The sequence below is a fragment of the Argopecten irradians genome, chromosome 12, assembly GCF_041381155.1.
Source record: "Argopecten irradians isolate NY chromosome 12, Ai_NY, whole genome shotgun sequence".
In the NCBI taxonomy this organism is placed as follows: domain Eukaryota; kingdom Metazoa; phylum Mollusca; class Bivalvia; order Pectinida; family Pectinidae; genus Argopecten; species Argopecten irradians.
In genome coordinates this window covers 19,731,010-19,753,912 of record NC_091145.1, presented here as the reverse complement: position 1 = coordinate 19,753,912, position 22,903 = coordinate 19,731,010, and the positions used below count along the sequence as shown (strand labels likewise).

Below are 22,903 nucleotides of genomic sequence, written 5' to 3'. Positions count from 1 at the left end.
CAGTGGTACAGACTGACATTACACAGTGTACACTCCCCCTCAGTGGTACACAGACTGACATTACACAGTGTACACCCCCCCAGTGGTACACAGACTGACATTACACATGTACGTGTACACTCCCCCTCAGTAGTACAGACTGACAATACACAGTGTACACTCCCTCTCAGTGGTACAGACTGACAATACACAGGTGTACACTCCCCCTCAGTGGTACACAGACTGACATTACACAGTGTACACTCCCCCCAGTGGTACACAGACTGACATTACACATGTACAGTGTACACTCACCCTCAGTGGTACAGACTGACAATACACAGTGTACACTCCCCCTCAGTGGTACAGACTGACAATACACAGTGTACACTCCCCCTCAGTGGTACAGACTGACATTATACAGTGTACACTCTCCCTCAGTGGTACACAGACTGACATTACACATGTACAGTGTACACTCCCCCTCAGTGGTACACAGACTGACATTACACAGTGTACCCTCCCCCTCAGTGGTACACAGATTAAGATTAAACATTGCTTACATTGTAAAATTGTTCTATGATAATTTGCTCTCTACTTTAAATTCTTACATTTACAAATTATGTAGTGAATTTAAAGCGTTGAAGCAAATTCTAACCTAAGAGCACAAAAAATAATTTGAAACAAATTAAAGTTGAAACAACAAATTTAGATTTGAGTGGGTGATGTGTAGCAGGGATGGTAGATTAATCCATTAATTTTGTAGGTTTGTCAGGTATTGGATTAATCCATTCATGTGTGGGTTTGGTAAGGTATAGTTACACTCTCCAGGTGCTCAGCTGTAACCATCAGACCTGATAAGACACTACTCCAATGCCTCCCATTCATGTTTCCACCAGCAGCCAGCTAGAATCTAGGTCACAAGGTAATCTGTTATGAAATAAGACACTTCTCTCTGCTACACCACCACCACCATCACACTGACAGACAGACATGATGGTACAGTCCATCTCAGGGTGGTAACAGGATTACACTAGTGGGTGTAATAAAATACACTGATAATTTACTCTGGTCTATGATCTAATAAAGCCCAGTCATAACATTTATGGTACATCTAAACAAGGCAATATATAAAGATTACTAGATATGATATACTGTGGATGTAAGAGGACAAAGGAATGGGTATTCTTAAAGACAATCTGGTCATAAGATGGTATTTTTTCTGGCAATATCAAGCTGGTATGTTAAGATTATATAATCTTGTGTCCAATTTATAGGTGGTTTCCTGTCAAAGTTTTTTATAGCTGACATTTATAAACAAATAATGTAGTGGAAACAATCTTTTATTTATAGCAACAGAAACACACACATATATATATATATACATGTATATGTTTCTGATAGCAACAGTGAACTTGTCTTTTGACCTTCCCACAAAATATAAACAAAATCTTACACTACTACATGCACTTTTGGTAGAGATCTAGCAGTAACCTTGACCTTTGAACTTGACACAGGCAATCCCACCCAAATATTTTTTGGTAACGAAAGTGTGCATGAAATTTCAATATGATCATCCAATAGCCAGAGAACTAAAGGGAAATAGAATGTGGTCAAAACTCCTGCACGGATGCCTCTTCAAATACAGTTGACACAACCACAGCTACCGATGTAAAGAAGTTAGAAGAAAGGTTTACAGACTGATGAAACTTCATGGCATAAGCTGAACAGCTCTTCAGCCCATATAAGCTGAAGATGAAACTTCCAAATGATTATGTTTCAATTCTTATGTCACAAAACGTACGTACCTGCTCCATTTTCTTTGACACCATTTGTGTCATCAACAGTAAGTTCTGCAAAGCTCTCATCCAAGCCCCCTCTTTCCCCGCGGAAAGTAAGAGATAAGCGACGCTTCAGTCTCTTGATCATATTGCGTACGTCCGAGCGAGGGCCTGGAACGGGGGTGGAGGCCGGGTGTGCCGGTCTAGTCGAGGTGGCAAACAGGTGGAACGGAGGAGTGGAGACACATCGGTGAGGCGAGGTCTGCAACAAATCAAACATAAAATTAAGTCAAACTTGTTAAATCAATGTCAAAAATAGTCAAAAGTCTTAGCTTAATCATGACAAAACCTTGATAAAAGTTCTGCGAAGTCTGCAATAAATCAATAAATGAAATACAGTCAAAACTTGTGAACTAAATGTCAAATACAGTCAAAACTTGTCAACTAAATGTCAAACACAGCCAATACTTGTCAACTCAATGTCAACAGATTCTTGGAAAAAGTTCTGTGAAGTCAACAAATCAAAAAATAAAATTAAGTCAAGCTTGTTAATTCCATGTTGACAAAACCTTCATAAAAGTTATGTGAAGTCTGCAAGAAATCAATCAATAAAATATAGTCCAAAATTGTCAGCCTGAAGAGGATGGAACCTTTTGGCGAGGTCTGTAACAACTTTGATCAGGTTACTTTAAATATCGTGAAGAGTTAATTTGTAATCAACGCAATAAAAGGAGTCAGAGCCTTACTTCATGAAATTCAACTATAAAAATAATTAATCTCTTGCTAAATAACAGTGGTATGCATATAAATAGCTATTGCAGTTGTGATTAACAACATTACTGTCAAAGTATGTTTCTGAACAGGTGAATTGTCATACTAGTAAGAAATATATTGCAAATCTTGGACACACCTACAAACTAAACCATATGTCTTTGCCAAATCAATACCTTCAGCAGCCAACATAAACCAGCATATATCTTCCTGCATGGTACTCTATATTTACCAGGAACTGATCATCATAACTTCCTGTCTAAGACTCTATTTACCAGGAAATGACTTCCTGTCCAGTACTCTGTATTTTTCATGAACTAGTTTTGTGTCTAGAACTTTATAATAGAAATTGGCTTCCTGTACATGTCCATATATATACCATTCAAGCAAGCTGAAACAAGAAATCCCAAAATACGAAATTCTAGAAACTTATAAATTCTGATCATGACTGATGGTTATTGTCACCTGTTTGAGTTTAAATATTCAGGTTTGGTTGGGTATTTTGCACATACACCCTCCAGATTATTTTAGGGAAGTCGGGGAGGGTTGGGGAAGAGGATTGGATTTGTAAGGAAAATTAAGCTCGAGTTCCCTGAGAAAAGGCACTAACTTATCCTGGTATGAACAATAGCTAATTTAAGTTTCATATCACACAATCTTTATATAATAAAACCTTAGCATTTCATATTTCATCAAAAAAGTATAGTAATGTATAAAACAAATAATTCTATTGTTTAATTTGCTTTGATATTTATTCAAATTTATTCAGGGCAGAATCAAAATTAGTTTGGTAATGTTTACACTTGATGTGTAATGGTATATGTACATGTACTGCATTATACTTTAATTATATGTTAATCTTTGATCTAGATCATGGAGAATTTTAAATGACACCAGATTGCATACCAATATCATATATCACCATAATGACAATAAATTGTATTCATGTTACACATTCTTGTATAGCCCATGTTGTATGAACTTTGCTAGATAAATATACATGTATCATATGTATTTTGGCCATATATAGTAAATATTTACTTCATTTATATAATGTTAAGTGAACAGCAATGCATTTGGATGAAAATATCTAGAAAATCTAGAAGCTTATCAATTGGGTGCATGCATGACAATTATGGTGATCTGATCATCAATATCTGTTTATTTATTTCTCCTTTTCGCTGAATTAAATTGGATTGTCAATATCAATATCCACATCTTTTTTTAGATCAATTCATAAAATTCTTATTTAGCTTGATATACATTATCCTGATCATAGATTAAGTCATGTGAGATAAGGGAGGTAACTGCTATTTATCATTGTCACTATATTGTATAATATATATAAAAGAAATAAAAACAATAACGAATGACTAGTGAGCGCTTTCGCCCCATTCAAGGGAGCTCTTCAGACTGTTTATTGAAGACGTATTATGACGTCATAGTTCATAATTTATATATATATATATATATATATATATATATATTGTATATTGAACACACACAGACACATTATATAAACTACATCATATCAAACATTCAAAACAATCTCAGTTTTCAAATTTTAGATAAAGCAATTTGTTTGAGCTCTACGCAAAATTTATCTAAAAGATGTAATTTATCTTACTTAATACAAGCAACATCATTTTCAACATTTCTTTGAACAGCTTTTATCAATCAATATCATTTTTACATGAACCAACTCAGAATGCCTTTGTACTGTCCTCAAAGCCAATAATTAAAACCACAGATATTAGAAAATCATGTTTCGATACTGCTTAGCTTGTCTCATGAAGATGACATGAACACTATATCTTTTGGTCATGCTGTGAGAATTACTCTGGTTATATATAATAATAACTGAGATAGGGTAAATGATGTCATACCTGAAAATACAAATTTTGATCCTTTTTCACTCATTCACCCCTGAAGAAACATTTAGATTCTTCCAGTTCAAAGACTAGAACAGTTCATTATGAAGTCTTAGGGGGGATGTTTATACCATCTATTGTGTAATTACAGTGACAAAGAAACTAACATGTGTTAATTATAATCATCTAAAGTGTTAATAAGCTACAATAACCTTAACAGCTAGACGATTCAGACATTGGTCTTAATGATAATCATACAAACCTAGGCCGTTGTCAAGGTGATATGTATCAATTTTGAAATGTCTTGTGTGTGTTTTATTGATTATAGCATATTAAATATATAGATGATGTCAACATCTAGAGTACTGTATTGCATACTCTGGTATCAATATCGGATCTTAACATGTGTTTGAGATACATATATGAAATAAAGGTTTCAGATATATTTGTACACCCACGATCAAGAGTCTGCAGGTCAAATTTAATGATGAAACCTTAGTAAGATATGTGAGGGGAGACAATCTGAATAAATATACCTGCATGTCAACATATCGTAATTTGTATACAGGTCAACAAATTATATACCTCAAAATCTATTAATGATTGAAAGAGAATCAATAAACCTGTCCTAATGTTTACCTAGAACTGTACACCGATGGATTCAGCTCAATCGAATAATATCTAAACCTTTTGACTAATCCCAATTCCAGCCTCCATGGTAAAAGTTAACAAATAAAAAAGCGTACAAATTGGTTCCAGTACACTGCTCTAATGCACAGCACATATATATCCTACTGTGTAGGACCAATAATACATGTCCTAATAATTATGTAATGATGGACCTATACACCTGTCCAAATGTGTAATGAGGGACCTAAACACCTGTCCTAATGTGTAATGAGGGACAAACACATCTGACCTTATGTGTAATAAGGGACCAATACCTCTGTCCTAATGTGTAATGAGGGACCTATACACCTGTCCAAATGTGTAATGAGAGACCTATACACCTGTCCTAATGTGTAATGAGGGACCTATACACCTGTCCAAATGTGTAATGAGGACCTATACACACTGTCCTTATGTGATATGAGAGACCAATACACCTGACCTTATGTGTAATGAGGGATGTATACACCTGTCCAAATGTGTAATGAGGGACCTATATACACCTGTCCTAATGTGTAATGAGAGACCTATACACCTGTCCTAATGTGTAATGAGGGACCTATACACCTGTCCAAATGTGTAATGAGGGACCTATACACCTGTCCTTATGTGATATGAGAGACCAATACACCTGACCTTATGTGTAATGAGGGACGTATACACCTGTCCTTTATGTGTAATGAGAGACCTATACACCTGTCCTAATGTGTAATGAGGGACCTATACACCTGTCCAAATGTGTAATGAGGGACCTATACACCTGTCCTAATGTGTAATGATGGACCAATACACCTGGTCCTAATGTGTAATGAGGGACCTATACACCTGTCCCTAATGTGTAATGAGGGACCTAATACACCTGTCCTTAATGTGATATGAGAGACCAATACACCTGACCTTATGTGTAATGAGGGAACTATACACCTGTCCTAATGTGTAATGATGGACCAATACACTGGTCCTAATGTGTAATGAGGGACCTATACACCTGTCCAAATGTGTAATGAGGGACCTATACACCTGTCCTTATGTGATATGAGAGACCAATACACCTGACCTTATGTGTAATGAGGGACCTATACACCTGTCCTAATGTGTAATGAGGGACCAATACACCTGTCCTAATGTGTAATGAGGGACCTATACACCTGTCCTAATGTGTAATGAGGGGACCAATATACCTGTCCTGATGTAGTAATGAGGGACCTATACACCTGTCCTAATGTGTAATGAGGGACCAATACACCTGTCCTAATGTGTAATGAGGGACCTATACACCTGTCCTAATGTGTAATGAGGGACCAATACACCTGTCCTAATGTGTAATGAGGGACCAATACACCTGTCCTAATGTGTAATGAGGGACCAATACACCTGTCCTAATGTGTAATGAGGGACCAATACACCTGTCCTAATGTGTAATGAGGGACCAATACACCTGTCCTAATGTGTAAGTGAGGGACCAATACACCTGTCCTAATGTGTAATGAGGGACCAATACACCTGTCCTAATGTGTAATGAGGGACCAATACACTGGTCCTAATGTGTAATGAGGGACCAATATAACTGTCCTGATGAGTAATGAGGGACCAATACACCTGTCCTAATGTGTAATGAGGGACCAATACACCTGACCTAATGTGTAATGAGGGACCAATACACCTGTCCTAATGTGTAATGAGGGACCAATACACCTGTCCTAATGTGTAATGAGAGACCAATACACCTGACCTAATATGTAAGTAGGGACCAATACACCTGTCCTAATGTGTAATGAGGGACCAATACACCTGTCCTAATGTGTAATGAGGGACCAATACACCAGTCCTAATGTGTAATGAGGGACCAATATACCTGTCCTAATGTGTAATGAGGGACCAATATACCTGTCCTAATGTGTAATGAGGGACCCAATACAACCTGTCCCTAATGTGTAATGAAGGGACCAACTATACCTGACCTAATGTGTAAGTAGGGACCAATACACTGGTCCCTAATGTGTAATGAGGGACCTATATAACTGTCCTAATGTGTAATTTAGGGACCAATACACCTGTCCTAATGTGTAATGAGGGACCAATACACCTGTCCTAATGTGTAATGAGGGACCAATACACCTGTCCTAATGTGTAATGAGGGACCAATACACCTGTCCTAATGTGTAATGAGGGACCAATACACCTGTCCTAATGTGTAATGAGGGACCAATACACCTGTCCTAATGTGTAATGAGGGACCAATACACCTGTCCTAATGTGTAATGAGGGACCAATACACCTGTCCTAATGTGTAATGAGGGACCAATACACCTGTCCTAATGTGTAATGAGGGACCAATACACCTGTCCTAATGTGTAATGAGGGACCAATACACCTGTCCTAATGTGTAATGAGGGACCAATACACCTGTCCTAATGTGTAATGAGGGACCAATATACCTGTCCTAATGTGTAATGAGGGACCAATATAACATGTACCTGTCCTAATGTGTAATGAGGGACCAATACACCTGTCCTAATGTGTAATGAGGGACCAATACACCTGTCCTAATGTGTAATGAGGGACCAATACACCTGTCCTAATGTGTAATGAGGGACCAATACACCTGTCCTAATGTGTAATGAGGGACCAATACACCTGACCTAATGTGTAATGAGGGAGACCAATTATACACCTGTCCTAATGTGTAATGAGGGACCAATACACTGGTCCTAATGTGTAATGAGGGACCAATATACCTGTCCTAATGTGTAATGAGGGACCAATATACCTGTCCTAATGTGTAATGAGGGACCAATACACCTGCCCTAATGTGTAATGAGGGACCAATAACCTCCTAATGTGTAATGAGGGACCAATACACCTGTCCTAATGTGTAATGAGGGACCAATACACCTGTCCAATAATGTGTAATGAGGGACCAATACACCTGTCCTAATGTGTAATGAGGGACCAATACACTGCCTAATGTGTAATGAGGACCAATTACCTTAACTGTGTAATGTGTAATGAGGACCAATACACCTGTCCTAATGTGTAATGAGGGACCAATACACCTGTCCTAATGTGTAATGAGGGACCAATACACCTTACCTTACGTGTAATGAAGGACCTATACACCAGTCCTAAATATGTAATGAGGGACCAATATACCTGTCCTTATGTGTAATGAGGGACCCAATACACCTGTACCTTACGTGTAATGAAGGACCTATCACACCATGTCCTAATGAGAGACCTATACACCAGTCCTAATGTGTAATGAGGACCAATACACCTGTCCTAATGTGTAATGAGGGACCATATATGTCACCTGTACCTATATGTGTAATGAGGGACCAATACACCTTACCTACGTGTAATGAAGCACCTATACACCAGTCCAAATATGTAATGAGAGACCAATATACCTGTCCTAATGTGTAATGAGGGACCAATTACACCTGTCCTACATGTGTAAGTAGGGACCAATACCACTGGTCCTAATGTGTAAGAGGGACCAATACACTGTCCTACGTAATGTGTAATGAGAGACCAATACACCTGTCCCTAATGTGTAATAGTAGGAACCAATACACTGGTCCTAATGTGTAATGAGAGACCAATATACACTGTCCTAATGTGTAATGAGGGACCAATACACCTGTCCTAATGTGTAATGAGAGACCAATACACCTGCCCTAATGTGTAATGAGGGACCAATACACCTGTCCTAATAATGTGTACACCTGAAGGGGACCAATATACACTGTCCAAATATGTAATGAGGGACCAATATACCTGTCCTAATGTGTAAGTAGGGACCAATACACCTGTCCAAATATGTAATGAGGGACCAATACACCTGTCATAATGTGTAATGAAGGACCTAATACACCTGTCATAATGTGTAATGAGGGATCAATACACTGTCATAATTGTAATGAAGGACCTATACACCAGTCCAAATATGTAATGAGAGACCAATACACCTGCCCAATGTGTAATTAGGGACCAATACACTGGTCCAAATGTGTAAGTAGGGACCAATACACTGGTCCAAATGTGTAAGTAGGGACCAATACACTGGTCCTAATGTGTAATGAGGGACCTATACACCTGTCCTAATGTGTAATGAGGGACCAATACACCTGTCCTAATATGTAATGAAAGACCAATATACCTGTCCTAATGTGTAAGTAGGGACCAATTCACTGGTCCTTATGTGTAATGAGGGCCCAATATACCTGTCTTAATGTGTAATGAGGGACCAATACACCTGTCAAATTGTGTATCAATATCAAGGGATTTATCTAACATTTAAAATTATATATAATTAGCATGATTTTTTTCATTAAGCAATATGACTATTTAATATACTATAGACCTACATAAAACAAAATTTATTGCCTTGAATATAATTAGGTGATCATATATATATGCAAAATAATTACTTTTAATTACAAATCATTAATTTATACTCCCATGTACATGTGTGTATTACTGTGGCCATTGCATATGGTCCCCACTTGTACATGTATAGCCACTGGTTGAACATCATCATCACTCTACAATCTTCAACACAAAATACAAATAAACTGTGCACCACAGGCACACACATAAAATGGTATAAATAGCTGGAATCTAAGCCAACATGTTTACACCCAGCCACTCCAATACCAATAGGCCCTGTACATGGTGTGTGTATATATATGCTCCCCCAACCTTCTAAATTTGAAATATTTTCAAGAAGCTGGCCAACTTAATTTGTCTTACAATATATGTATGCCAGTAACTGTTACATTATCTTGTTCAGATAAAGCAGATCATCCAACAACTACACAATGCTACAATAGAGATCTGGTCAAGGCCTTATCCAGTTCTAAGAATGCACATGTTGGCCACTTTAACAGGTGGTCACTCCCATATAATAAAGAACATATACATGTACCTTTCCATCCCTGGTTACCAGCCTAGTCTGCATCGGACTCTCAGCCGACCTCAGGCGACCTCTTGACATACGACCTTGGGTCCACCCTTACAGGACCTTATAAGCTGGCCTTGGGCACTGTCACACTGCCCTGCAGTCTAATGTCCAGTTTAGGGGTCAGGGGTAAAGGGGTCCACTGTATACAACCTGGCAGTACCATCAATGGAGGATACGTAAACTACACAGGGAGGAGTATGATTGACAGGGAGGAGGGGCTAATGGAGGATAGCATGAACTACACAAGGAGGAGTGTGATTGACAGAGGGGATAGGACAATGATCTCCTTGAGTACTACATGAGGAGGGATATGATTGGCATTGGGGAGGGGCTATACTCTATAGCATCATACATCTAGGGAGGGAAAGAACTGAATGACAGAATTGAAGAACACTTGTACGGGACTGGGGAGGAGGATCAACAAGTTCAGTGAAGGAAACCACAGACTTACTCTAGTATTACCAAAGAAAAAACCGGAAATGACTGACATATAGAATTTACAAGATGTATTACTCAAGACACATCTGTGTACTGTAAGGAAGAGGGATGACTGACACTTTGGGAGGATCTGTAGCTGGGAGGGGCCACACTATTCCCAGTATATGATGATAGAGAGCTGCACTGCCAGAGCTACTGTACCATGTACATCTAATCCCGCAGCATTACAGGGATCTAAGAACAGAGTGGGAACTGATGATTGGGACATGTTGATAGGGGCTGGTTTGTGCTAGATTCAGATAAACTCAGCAGCACTCCTAAAAACATCTATCTGGGGAGCTGGCCCCCTCCCAACCATTACCGGTAGAGTCAGAGTATAGTGCTGTAGGAGGAAGCCCCCATTTGCAGGCCTAGGGAGTAGAGCTAATATAGTGTGTGCAAGACTATAAACAGTAGTCCCATATATACACTCAGCTCAGGAAATATACACAAACATATACAGTACAACCAGCATCACCACCACCATCAAACCTTGGGAACAGGAACATACCCAGTCTCTCCCCCCCTTTAAAAGTTTCACATCAAGTTTGTGTTGGGTGGGGAATTGACTTCAAATGATGATGAGTAGGTCAATCAGTAATGGAAACCTAAATTTATGTCCCTGTAGCTTCACATGTTTTCTGAGTGTAAAACTTGGGCAAAATTAATGTTAACCACAGTCAAACTGAGACATTTCAAGGCAAATCATACGTTTGTAGGTTTGTGAATCATGCACAACTTTAGTGCTAGTCTAAGAGGTCCCTAGGGACGGTATATGTATACAGATAAGTCATCTGGATCTTTCAAGACCTGATGCAGAACAGCTCCTTTAACTTTTAAAATTAATTATTAGAGACACTTTTCATGAAAGAAATTTTAAAGATGCTCCACCGCCAACATAGCTTAAATGATATTCATCATTTGAACAATAATTGGTGTTTACTCGTGTATATATATGTCTAATTAACACAAAAAATATTATAAAATAATTTATTTTGCCTTTGGTGCATGCGCAATCAGTACGTTATTCCATATAGGATATAGTGACACGGAATGTTTTCGGGATGCAATTAATTATTTTTCATATTTTTACCTTAAAGTAAAATTAGAAGCTTAAACTTTTCAATGGTGGTAATGGTGTAAAGTAAGTAACTTTTGTAACTGAAGAAAAATACTAAATTGTCTGCTCTTGTTTTTGATAGTGAAAAAATACCATTTGTCAGCGGTGGAGCATCTTTAAATAAATATTTTTCTTTGTTTTACTGTATGTGAAATGAAACAATATTAGTTCCTTTAATGCATTATAATGTCGAGGAGATGGGAGAAACAGCAGTATTACAAGTTTTGAACATTACTGAATCCAAAAAGGATTATCCTATCAGTCAACATACTGTGCACATTTCTTACATATACACAATGCATTAATTATTGAGATCATCATAAATCAAAAGTCACATACTGGTATATATACAGCGATTCCATTTGATCCCGCACCTCAGGCTTCATACTAGGGTCAGTCCAACCATATATTGTATACTATAACTAATACTTTGAATCCAATCCCGTATGAATGTTCTCTATCAATACTGGTAAATTTTTAATCAGTTCAAAGATACAAAAAATACATGTATAAGGGCATTGATGCCACAGTATTTTATAAGATCTAGTGCATGCAATTGCATACATCTTTTGGATCAGATGATGTAAAAATAAACAAATCTTTCAATATAAATCCGTTAATGTTAGCTTGCAGGTTTATCCTTTGGAATTATCTCTTTCTGAAAATCCTCCCTACGACCCTAAAATTATTTTCAATCTCCAAAACACAATAATTCCCCATACTGATCATTAATTTCAAGCAAGTCTTCAAATAAATTTTAAATGAATAGCATTTGACCTAAAATCTAAACTCAACTGAAGATCACATTGAAATGAGGTCATGATCAAGTTCAGGTGATTTTCCAGGTAAAAGGTGAAATTTGACAAGAACAAAAAAAAGTTAAAATTCAAGAACAAGTCAAAGATCAATATTAAGTAAATTGAAATTTTTGCTCTTTTCATGGAAAAATTGAATTAAATTACCCTAACTGAATCACACTCGAAGATATTTGCCTGCATAGACCATTAGTTCCTACTTTAGGAATCTTTCCCTGGTACTGAGCTAGCTATAGGTATATATTGCAATTGGGTTCCAATTACCTTTCACTTAAACATGTCCACCACAGCCTCATAATTGTAATAAGACAAGCTTGAGGATTACATCTTATATTACAAATGAAAGTGATAATCAATATAGAAGGTGTCACATCATTTATATGTGCACTGTATGTGTATTTCACAGCTTATAATCTAACATTTTCATGCGTTAACACTTTTAACGTGAAAGTCAGAGATGTAAATTTATTAGGTACTAAGTGTATACGTAGTAACAGGATGTAGTAAGTTAATTTTCTTTAACTGTATTTAGTTATAGATATGCATCCAAAACATGTTCAGCAAGCAGACATTGATTTATATCAACTTTTGGGTCTAAACTGTCCCATTCCTGCTGACCATGCATATGGTATATACTACATGTCCAAAATAAGATTTCAAGGCCTCTTGTTCATTAAGTAAAAGGCACCAGGGATTATAATCAGACACCTGTAGTCTTTTGTACATGCTGCATACTTTCATGTTGATCTGCATATACATATAAGTAATCAATGACAGATAATTTTAAAAAGTGTTTAACATGTTTGACCCAATTCGCGATAGTGATCGACCTTAAAGGCCCAATATACGTAACTTTTCAGGTTTTTTTTTTGTTATCACAAACATATACAATGATCGAACATTGTACCAGTTCAATGAAAGACGTATATTATGACATTTTTCCGTGCAGATAAATGTCCTAGGACATCGAATGATCAAAATTTGTATTGTAAAAACACCTGCTGTCATGAAACAGTTGCCTTTGTAAAACCGACGAATACCAAAGCAATTTGTGTATTGGCCTACACATTTACTACAGCTGCTAACATGTTTGTTTCTGTTTATCCCATGCAAAATTGATCGGGTCACGATAATTTCCTGAAATTGAGAGTTTCTGTGAACTTCTTCGTATCGTTTCGGTTTGTATCTATTGCAGGCCACATCAGTTATATCTAATTTTCACATATTTTATTTTTCGAAACCTCACACTTGGCGTGGTATCAGTACCATCTTACCTGGCTTGAGTCATTATTTTATGCAGAGATAACATCGTAATTTTCTTGTAAATGTTTCTGATTACAAAATAAAATGAAAATTTACATATATTGGGCCTTTAAATGGAAGTTTATTCATTTGAACAAACATTAAAATTTATAACATGCCTTATTTCTGGCCATTTGGGTATCTTGCTTATTACAAGGTCAAATATGATTATAGACTTGACACCAATTTCTAGAATATCAAATTAAAATCTTCACAAAAGCTTGATATTTTTGCCTCCTTAGTGACATATCTGATCGTAATTTTCAAACTAGGGGAGATAATCTAGAATCAGAAATCTGATGAGAAGATCTTACATGTATCAACAATTATGGTCTGGTGTGCAGTCTTTTTTTATTGCAATCTCGATCCCACCCTAAATATATATATATAATTGCCCCCTCAGATTTGAATACAGATCAATATCATTCATTTGAAATAACTCTGAAAGACCTTCATTCTAGTATATAATTGTATTCCTCATGCTGCAAGATGATAGTTTCCTGCAGGCTGGCCTGTAAGTAAAGGTTATTGCATTGTTAATTATTAGAAGTATGCAGTAAGTCTTTTTATTCTAGATTAAGAAGCATGCAGTAAGTCAGTTATTGCATGATTTCTCTTAATTCACTCGGGACTTATTAATTTACCCCCTTGCTTCGTCGGGTGTAATAAATCCCTTTTACTCGAAAGCCACGCAATAACCTTTACAAGTGGGATTATTACATGACCGTCAAAGTGGCTGGATCGACATGTGTGCATGCGCAGTCGACCATGGTAACAACTGCTGTAAGAGAGGGGAGATAATCATTACTCACTAGATCAATAGCTCAATTAACTCAAAGCTCAAAGCTGACTAGATTTTTAAAAATTCAATAATGCATTAAGAAAATCACATTTATTTAAATGTATATCAAAGCTTCATTAATAATTATTCCAATTAATTATTATATGATAGCAACTTCGTATTGTAAGGAAGTTTATACTATTCGGGAACCTTTATATCAACAAATGATGCCTTGGTATTAATATGTATTTATCAATTGAAAGAACGGATGGAATTAATTCAAAATAAATTTACTTAGGCCATTCCAATTTAATTTCTTGTTCTTCGGATTTTGGAATTTTAAAATAGGAGCGAGCGAGCAAAATTTTTTTAATTCTAAAAATATTTTGAAAGCAGAAAAAATTGGAGCGAGCAAATATTTTCACAGGATTTTCGTAAAATAATGCTTAATAACCGAGTTTTCATGTTAAAATATGAGTTATGCTGTTTTCTACAGTGTTTTTCAACAATAATAACTGTAATAAAGATGTATAAAAAGGAAGTCTAATATTAAGGTATTTGTGCAGCTACCATGTATAGAAAATATGTTATTACACAAAATGCTTTCAATGCATGGTATATTTCTATTTTGAGACAAATCATGACAATATTGATATTGAATAGCATATTGAATATTAAATCAATTTTAAACTTAAAGCTGTGTATTGTCTGAATTTACATGTCCCTGTGTCAAGTAATGTCCTGTACATGAAAATCTGTGGGTATGAAAGTTGTTGTGATGAGGTATGAGAGGCGAGCGAATGGATTGGATGAAAGCGTCACATTGACCTTGCATGACCTTGTCCTTGCACATGCACGCCCACCCTGGTGGAAGCGTGTCCACACATTACATGGAAAATAGGCACCGGACAGATACCACCTATAGCTGGAAGCCTGTTTGCTTTAAATTTACGGCCACGGTGCTGAAAGGTATGTTTATTTAATATATAACTAGAAATAAAGTAATTAACTTATTCTTCAGTATGCAATATAATTAATAGAGAGCGCAGCGAACTCTTGTGATAGATGTGGCTTAGTAACGTTATTCTATGTAAATCGACATCCAATATATGTAGAGTTGGAAAACTTTCTCAAAAAGCGGAAACAGGAAGTCAACACAAGATCCAGCATCGCGCAACACAATATCCAAAGTCACACTCTACCTGAATCAAAGGTTTACATATTGTCCTGAGTGAAAGATTAACGTTCCAATTTATTCTTACCTGAATCAAAGGTTTACATATTGTCCTGAATCTTTACTTAAAAGTCGTTTTATGTGAGCAGTTGCTTCGGAATTTTCCGCCTGGCAACGGAGAATGACGTTGAGATATATTTTGTAATCGCAGTCACGTATTTTTGCAGAAAGTGAAAGTTGAAGTACCCTGTGTTCAATATTGTTTTTCTTGTTATAAACTTAATGAAAGTAATTCAGCAGAGCTAAGCTATGATTCTAATAATTAATAATTCTGTAAATGGTTTCTAGCAGTACAATTAGTCAGCGCACACAATAAGCAATAACAACAAAACACATGCCAACATCGATAAGACTGATTGGACAGGGGAGGTTACTCTTTCGCCATTGGAAATCCTTTATTTACCTGGCATATATCTATTTAGTAACACAGTTAAAAAAAACAAACGAAAGAATAGACTAACTGCTGGGCTCTCAGATAGGCTTTGCCTAAAATTATATCATACTTTATAGTTTTCTGTTAGAACATCTTTAAATAACTTGTCCATAAACCTTTATAATAATTAATATGTACATGTATATGTATAACAAAGGGTTAGGTTAGGGTAATGTATAGTGTCAAGTAATTATAATTAAACTAAATGTAATAACTCTGAAACTAAAATAGAATTTACTATAGTTATCAAATAAATAAATACCGGTATATATATCTATTACTTTACAGTATAAATCTATATAATATAATAGCCAGTACATTTATGTGTCCCTATCTATGTATTGTCAGCTGGTTACAGTTGTTTGAGTAGTTTGTACATAAGAACAAACCCATATTTATTGACTCTTGTAACATAAGTTTTATGAGCTGAGTTTATTTTACAGCTTCTGAATCGAAAATAGGTTGAAAAGAATACCTCTTTAGAGATTATGCTTGATATCTGTAAAAACTGGAGTTTCTCGTATTTCTGACACAGTCTCAACTTGCAGTGGTGGTTCCCAACCTGATCTAACAAATCATATTTCTTTAAGTCTGTCTAAGTGTCAGGACAAGGTGAAACTTTTAATTGGTCTAGGTCAGTCAGTCATTGCTCTACTAGATGGAGGTGCCAATGGCAATGAAATGTTAACCTTGAAATGAAATTAATTCAGTTGCACAATTTAAATCAACCTAAATCATACATGACACAGTTTAAAGAAACAAGTGCAATGATCTGATCAATGGCAGTTGCCATCAACTCAACTTCACTTTGATTATAAACAGGGAAATAAAATGAAATACTAATTTGTGATGTAATCAACAGACTTTGTCATTTACATAATTACCATTGATAGAATAAATTAGAAAAGGGAAAGACATACGTTGAACCGCTTTGCGATTGCTTTAAAACAACTAGGAAAATTGAGACCACGAAAAACTGTTTATCGATATTTTCAGCTGATTTTGGCAGGTGCGTCTGGCTATGTAGCATCTTTTTACTGATTCTATTTCTTCGTCGAGAAAACTATATACTGCGATATAAGTAAAAGTGTATATCAACTACTAAGAATATGAAACCATTTACACACTGCGAGTCACATAAACGCCGAGCACAAGAAGATTTACCTTGTTTCATTCCAGCTGACTGAAATCGGCCATCTTCATTGTTGTGAGAGCAGGGTCGCTTATGTACAACCAAAACACTTCATTAACGATTGATTTAAACAAGACTTTAAACATTCGATTCGAAAATCAAAAATATTCCTAACACGTATTTCCGATAACAAGAAATGTAATTTCATGTCGTCAAATGAAATTTGATAAATAATTAGACAGATTATTTTGTTACGATTTAAGCGGCTCCTCATTCCCGGCTTCCCATTTCCGGTCGACGACATGCAAGGCTGACTGACAGGTGGTGGTGATGTACACGTAGGCCTAACAGTATTTTGACTCTGATAGATCTCTGTAAACCATATCTACTTGATCAGTTACTGCATTATTTTCAGTCATGCAGCAGTATGTGGCGATATGTTTGGTTTTCGCCGGCTGCTGTAGTAACGTCGTTTTTCTAGAATATCTTGTAAGGTACGAATGTCATGACTTACATTTTACATTTTTCTGCTGTGCTAACTTATATATTTACCCTTGAAGGACCAATATTCGTCAGGGTAATAAAATCTTCCGTATATCAACAAACCAGTAAGAAATAAAATATACCAATTTTTTCAACACAAATATATAATATTTTAATGTCTTACTTGTACAATAAGTTGTCTATCAATGTGTTAGTTATCTATCGCGATATGGAAGATTTCTACCTGCCGGTCGCTCGGTGATGGCCGACACAATAGGGACCTATTTTCGTCAGGAGGACTGTTTGGCTTATTATAAAAAGTGACGTAATTCCAAATAAATGTTGAGCAGCAGGCGCTTTTTGTTACATCGCTTTTAAGTCTTTAAACCTCTTGGTCATGGAAAGTGGCGACCACCTCTGTTTACATAGATTAAACGTTATGTTTTCAACAGTTACCGCACCAAAAATTTTGCGTATGTTGAATCGCCAAAATAATTTGTAATGTAGAGGGATTGGACTGTCAATCATCAGTGACCAGGTAGCTCAGTCGGTAGAGCACTTGACAGCTAGTGTTCTGAGGGTCCCGGGTCCGAATCCCGGTCTGGCCGCTACCTTTTCTCCTCTCCTGTTACAAAATTGGCGCCTAACTAATGAACTAAATAACCCACGGTGTTGGTGTTTGGAAGGGTCTCGTGTGTCTTCGAGGGCGAAGACTTCAAGAAAGGAGGGAGGAGAGTAGCGGGATTGGACTGGGTCGATCATTGGTGACCAGGTAGCTCAGTCGATAGAGCACTCGGCTAGTGTTCTGATGGTCCCAGGTTCGAATCCCGGTCTGGCCACTACATTTTCTCCTCTCCTATTACAGTAATAACCCAAAATCTGGGCTATGAATCACATGATCAGACACGTGACTTCCGGTACATTGTTGACATTCTGCTGATCATTGTACACGGACAGTCAAACGCTGACGGTAGGGTTTTAAAGTTTCATTTAAAATGGACTTAAGAAAATACCTTCATTTTGGGGTATATTGCTACATCGTTTTTATAAAATCACTTGGTTATAGCACACAACCTTTTTTAAGCAAGACAAATTTTCCGTAATCAAATCTGCTTTGGCAGACGACACTCTTTATGAAATCACGCGATAGTTCATGAGATATTAGCAAAATTGTAAACATGACGAAAACAGGTCCCTGACGAATTTAGGGCATTTGACCATACTGTAAATATGTGATACAGCTATACTCTAGGCTGGTCCCCCTCACTCTTTACATATAGCTTGATCTGAAAATATGAGAAAATATTGATTTATTGACTCAGGAATGACTGGCAAAACACATGTAAATGAATAAAACATGAAAAGCCTGCCAAAAGGGTATGCCTCAGTTATAATCCAATAAAATTAGAAACTTCTGATAGGCAATACCGACATCTAATCTGGGAATCCTATATGAGTCTTCGCAAGTTCCGCCCTCGAACTAGGAAACAAGTTTGACGCTTAAAGCCACACTATACGTAACTATCAACAAAATTTCAAGTTAAATTCGACTCCGATATTGTTAGTATTTGTAGATGTAGTTGAAATTAAGATATATTAAAGAATATTTGTAATGATTTTTTAATAACTTTAGTACAGCAGTTGCTGAAAGTCGATACATGTAAACATGCCTTCATTTTAAACTGGTCGCCATAGAAGTTACGATTATTACCGAACGGAAGTCGGAAAGTTCATGACCCGTTTTCGGAAGAGTTCGGACAGACGTTACGTAGTAACGGTAGTCACATGACGTTCTCGGCAACGACGTTACAATGTCGGCTAACTTCGGCTTGTTTGACTAAGTGGGACCCACCTAGCGATGTTTAAGATTTTTATCAAAGTATTCCGAATCATAATCGCTCATCTTGACTTTGATTTAGTCCTCTCTCTGCATGATTTACAACAGGATTTTTTTTCAACATTCTCCTAAATCATGAAAAAAATAAGAAAGATGCGGATATTGGGCCTTTAATAACAAGGCAAAAACTTACCAGAATGTCATAAAAACATGCATAGCGTGAATCAATAGTTATTCATGAACACATCCTGCTATAGGAATTGGTATAGCATGATATAAATCCATGGAATAATCACACATTTTGGAATTTGCTATGACTCCCTGAAACTCCTTGAAAATCAGCAAAATCAAATAATGTCCTTTAAAACTCCTGGATTTTTATTACGGTATACATCCTTGAAATTACAAAAATACTCCTTGAATTTGAAATGAAGAATGTGTTTCATATAAAAAAATAGCCTACAATGGTGTTTTTATTTCAATATTTATTTTAGATATATTACGAAGATCTACATCAACCACAGTTATATAACAATTATGGTGTGATACCTACATGTATAGATCATTTTTATAGCAATTATCTCCCCTGTTACGAAATCGGCCATATGTTTATAGTACTGATAGGGTCCTGTTATGCTTGTTTCTTATATATTTATATGTGGGATAAACTCTTAAGGGAGGAAATGAGAGGGAAGATTTTATGTGATACATTTATACCTTTCTAAATTAGGTGAAACATGGATGAATCGGCCATAAGATACCTGGACAAGAGTCTTAACAATTTAAAATGCGAAAAACAAACATAAAAATTCAGCATGAACCTTATAATTTTTACTTAGAGAGCTATAAAATTAGTCCTGCAAAAATGAAAATATCCTTGAAAACTCCTGGAAAACTCCTTGAATTTTGCATGGCCAAGTCTGTAAGAATCATGGACAGTAAAGAAATGTCTAAATTCAGTATAAAAGTGCAATAGTGACGTTTTGTATTTTGGATTTAACATGATTTTTGATAATTCTTTCAGGATGTGAAAGGTTAGTGTAAACACAACTTGAAATTTTGAATTTATATCGAGTTTTTTTCTGCTCCGTGTGAATCCTGCATTGATTGTTAGAGGCTAGACACGACGTAATGATCAAAAGTGTCTCTTCATGCTATACCTCTAACATTGTTGGAGTAGTCTCAGTTATTGCTAATTCAATAATATTAGATGCGCAACATTTTGATTATTCAAAAAAAAAAAGATTATCCGAACAAATGAAAAATATTTTTTCAATACATGATCAGGTCGAGAAAAGCCACCAATATGAACGAATCCATACTTTACAAGTGTATATATATGTGTAATAGGCTTAGAGTTTGTGTACAAAGATTGATATGTTAACAAAAGCAATTGCTATGAAGAACATATTGAGCACTTTGTAATTCATTTCAAAGTACTCTTCATAAATTAGTATATTTTTGAAATAAAGGAAATATTCCCATTTTGCTATGTAACACAACATTGCAGCAGATTATTAATTAATATACATGTTGTTTGTGCATGTATGTGCACAAAGGGAGGTAATCCCTATTCAAATGAAGCTTTGGAAATTATTCTACACAAAAATGCCTACCATATTTGACCCAATAAGTGCACAGGGCATTTAAAGATTTGAAAAAAATGAAAAGGTGCTTAATAAGATGAAATTATTGCTAACCTATTCTGTATTTGCATATTACATATAGTTATCTGCCCTTGTGGGTAGATATTGATTGTGACGTCGCATGTTTGCGAGTGTAACATCATACTTTTCGGAGAAAATGATATGAATTGCCCCCACAAAATAATGACGTCACAATGGATACCTATGCCCGCAAGGCTAAAACTGTGATATGTAAAGACAGAATACAGTTTTGATATTCTTGGTCTTATGCACGGCAGCCTCAAAAGTGGGAGGGGTGCTAACAGTTACATGGGCGCTATGTCCTTTAAAACTCCTGGATTTTTATTACGGTATACATCCTTGAAATTACAAAAATACTCCTTGAATTTGAAATGAAGAATGTGTTTCATATAAAAAAATAGCCTACAATGGTGTTTTTATTTCAATATTTATTTTAGATATATTACAAAGATCTACATCAACCACAGTTATATAACAATTATGGTGTGATACCTACATGTATAGATCATTTTTATAGCAATTATCTCCCCTGTTACGAAATCGGCCATATGTTTATAGTACTGATAGGGTCCTGTTATGCTTGTTTCTTATATATTTATATGTGGGATAAACTCTTAAGGGAGGAAATGAGAGGGAAGATTTTATGTGATACATTTATACCTTTCTAAATTAGGTGAAACATGGATGAATCGGCCATAAGATACCTGGACAAGAGTCTTAACAATTTAAAATGCGAAAAACAAACATAAAAATTCAGCATGAACCTTATAATTTTTACTTAGAGAGCTATAGAATTAGTCCTGCAAAAATGAAAATATCCTTGAAAATTCCTGGAAAACTCCTTGAATTTTGCATGGCCAAGTCTGTAAGAATCATGGACAGTAAAGAAATGTCTAAATTCAGTATAAAAGTGCAATAGTGACGTTTTGTATTTTGGATTTAACATGATTTTTGATAATTCTTTCAGGATGTGAAAGGTTAGTGTAAACACAACTTGAAATTTTGAATTTATATCGAGTTTTTTTCTGCTCCATGTGAATCCTGCATTGATTGTTAGAGGCTAGACACGACGTAATGATCAAAAGTGTCTCTTCATGCTATACCTCTAACATTGTTGGAGTAGTCTCAGTTATTGCTAATTCAATAATATTAGATGCGCAACATTTTGATTATTCAAAAAAAAAGATTATCCGAACAAATGAAAAATATTTTTTCAATACATGATCAGGTCGAGAAAAGCCACCAATATGAACGAATCCATACTTTACAAGTGTATATATATGTGTAATAGGCTTAGAGTTTGTGTACAAAGATTGATATGTTAACAAAAGCAATTGCTATGAAGAACATATTGAGCACTTTGTAATTCATTTCAAAGTACTCTTCATAAATTAGTATATTTTTGAAATAAAGGAAATATTCCCATTTTGCTATGTAACACAACATTGCAGCAGATTATTAATTAATATACATGTTGTTTGTGCATATATGTGCACAAAGGGAGGTAATCCCTATCAAATGAAGCTTTGGAAATTATTCTACACAAAAATGCCTACCATATTTGACCCAATAAGTGCACAGGGCA

The 22,903-nt window shown here is 35.9% G+C and overlaps 2 protein-coding genes across 3 annotated transcripts in view; one reads left to right on the top strand and one right to left on the bottom strand.

Moving 5' to 3' along the window:
• Window positions 1-17,418, bottom strand: part of LOC138335996 (cyclin-dependent kinase 17-like) — a 50,968-nt gene extending 33,550 nt beyond the window's left edge. The window contains exons 1-2 of one of the 2 annotated variants that reach the window (XM_069285244.1): window positions 17,364-17,418; window positions 1,788-2,022 (exon numbers count right to left, since the gene is read on the bottom strand). In XM_069285244.1, coding sequence (XP_069141345.1) covers window positions 1,788-1,908 — 121 coding nt within the window. In that variant the 5' untranslated portion in view covers window positions 1,909-2,022; window positions 17,364-17,418. Of the gene's footprint in view, window positions 1-1,787; window positions 2,023-10,001; window positions 10,176-17,363 lie in introns of those variants that run through there. The other variant, XM_069285242.1, reaches the window with a different exon arrangement.
• A 214-nt stretch (window positions 17,419-17,632) lies between these two features.
• LOC138335990 (UDP-xylose and UDP-N-acetylglucosamine transporter-like) overlaps window positions 17,633-22,903 on the top strand; it is a 28,995-nt gene continuing 23,724 nt past the window's right edge. The window contains 1 exon segment of the mRNA XM_069285228.1: window positions 17,633-17,825. Within this exon segment, the coding sequence (XP_069141329.1) occupies window positions 17,749-17,825 (77 nt within the window). The 5' untranslated portion in view covers window positions 17,633-17,748.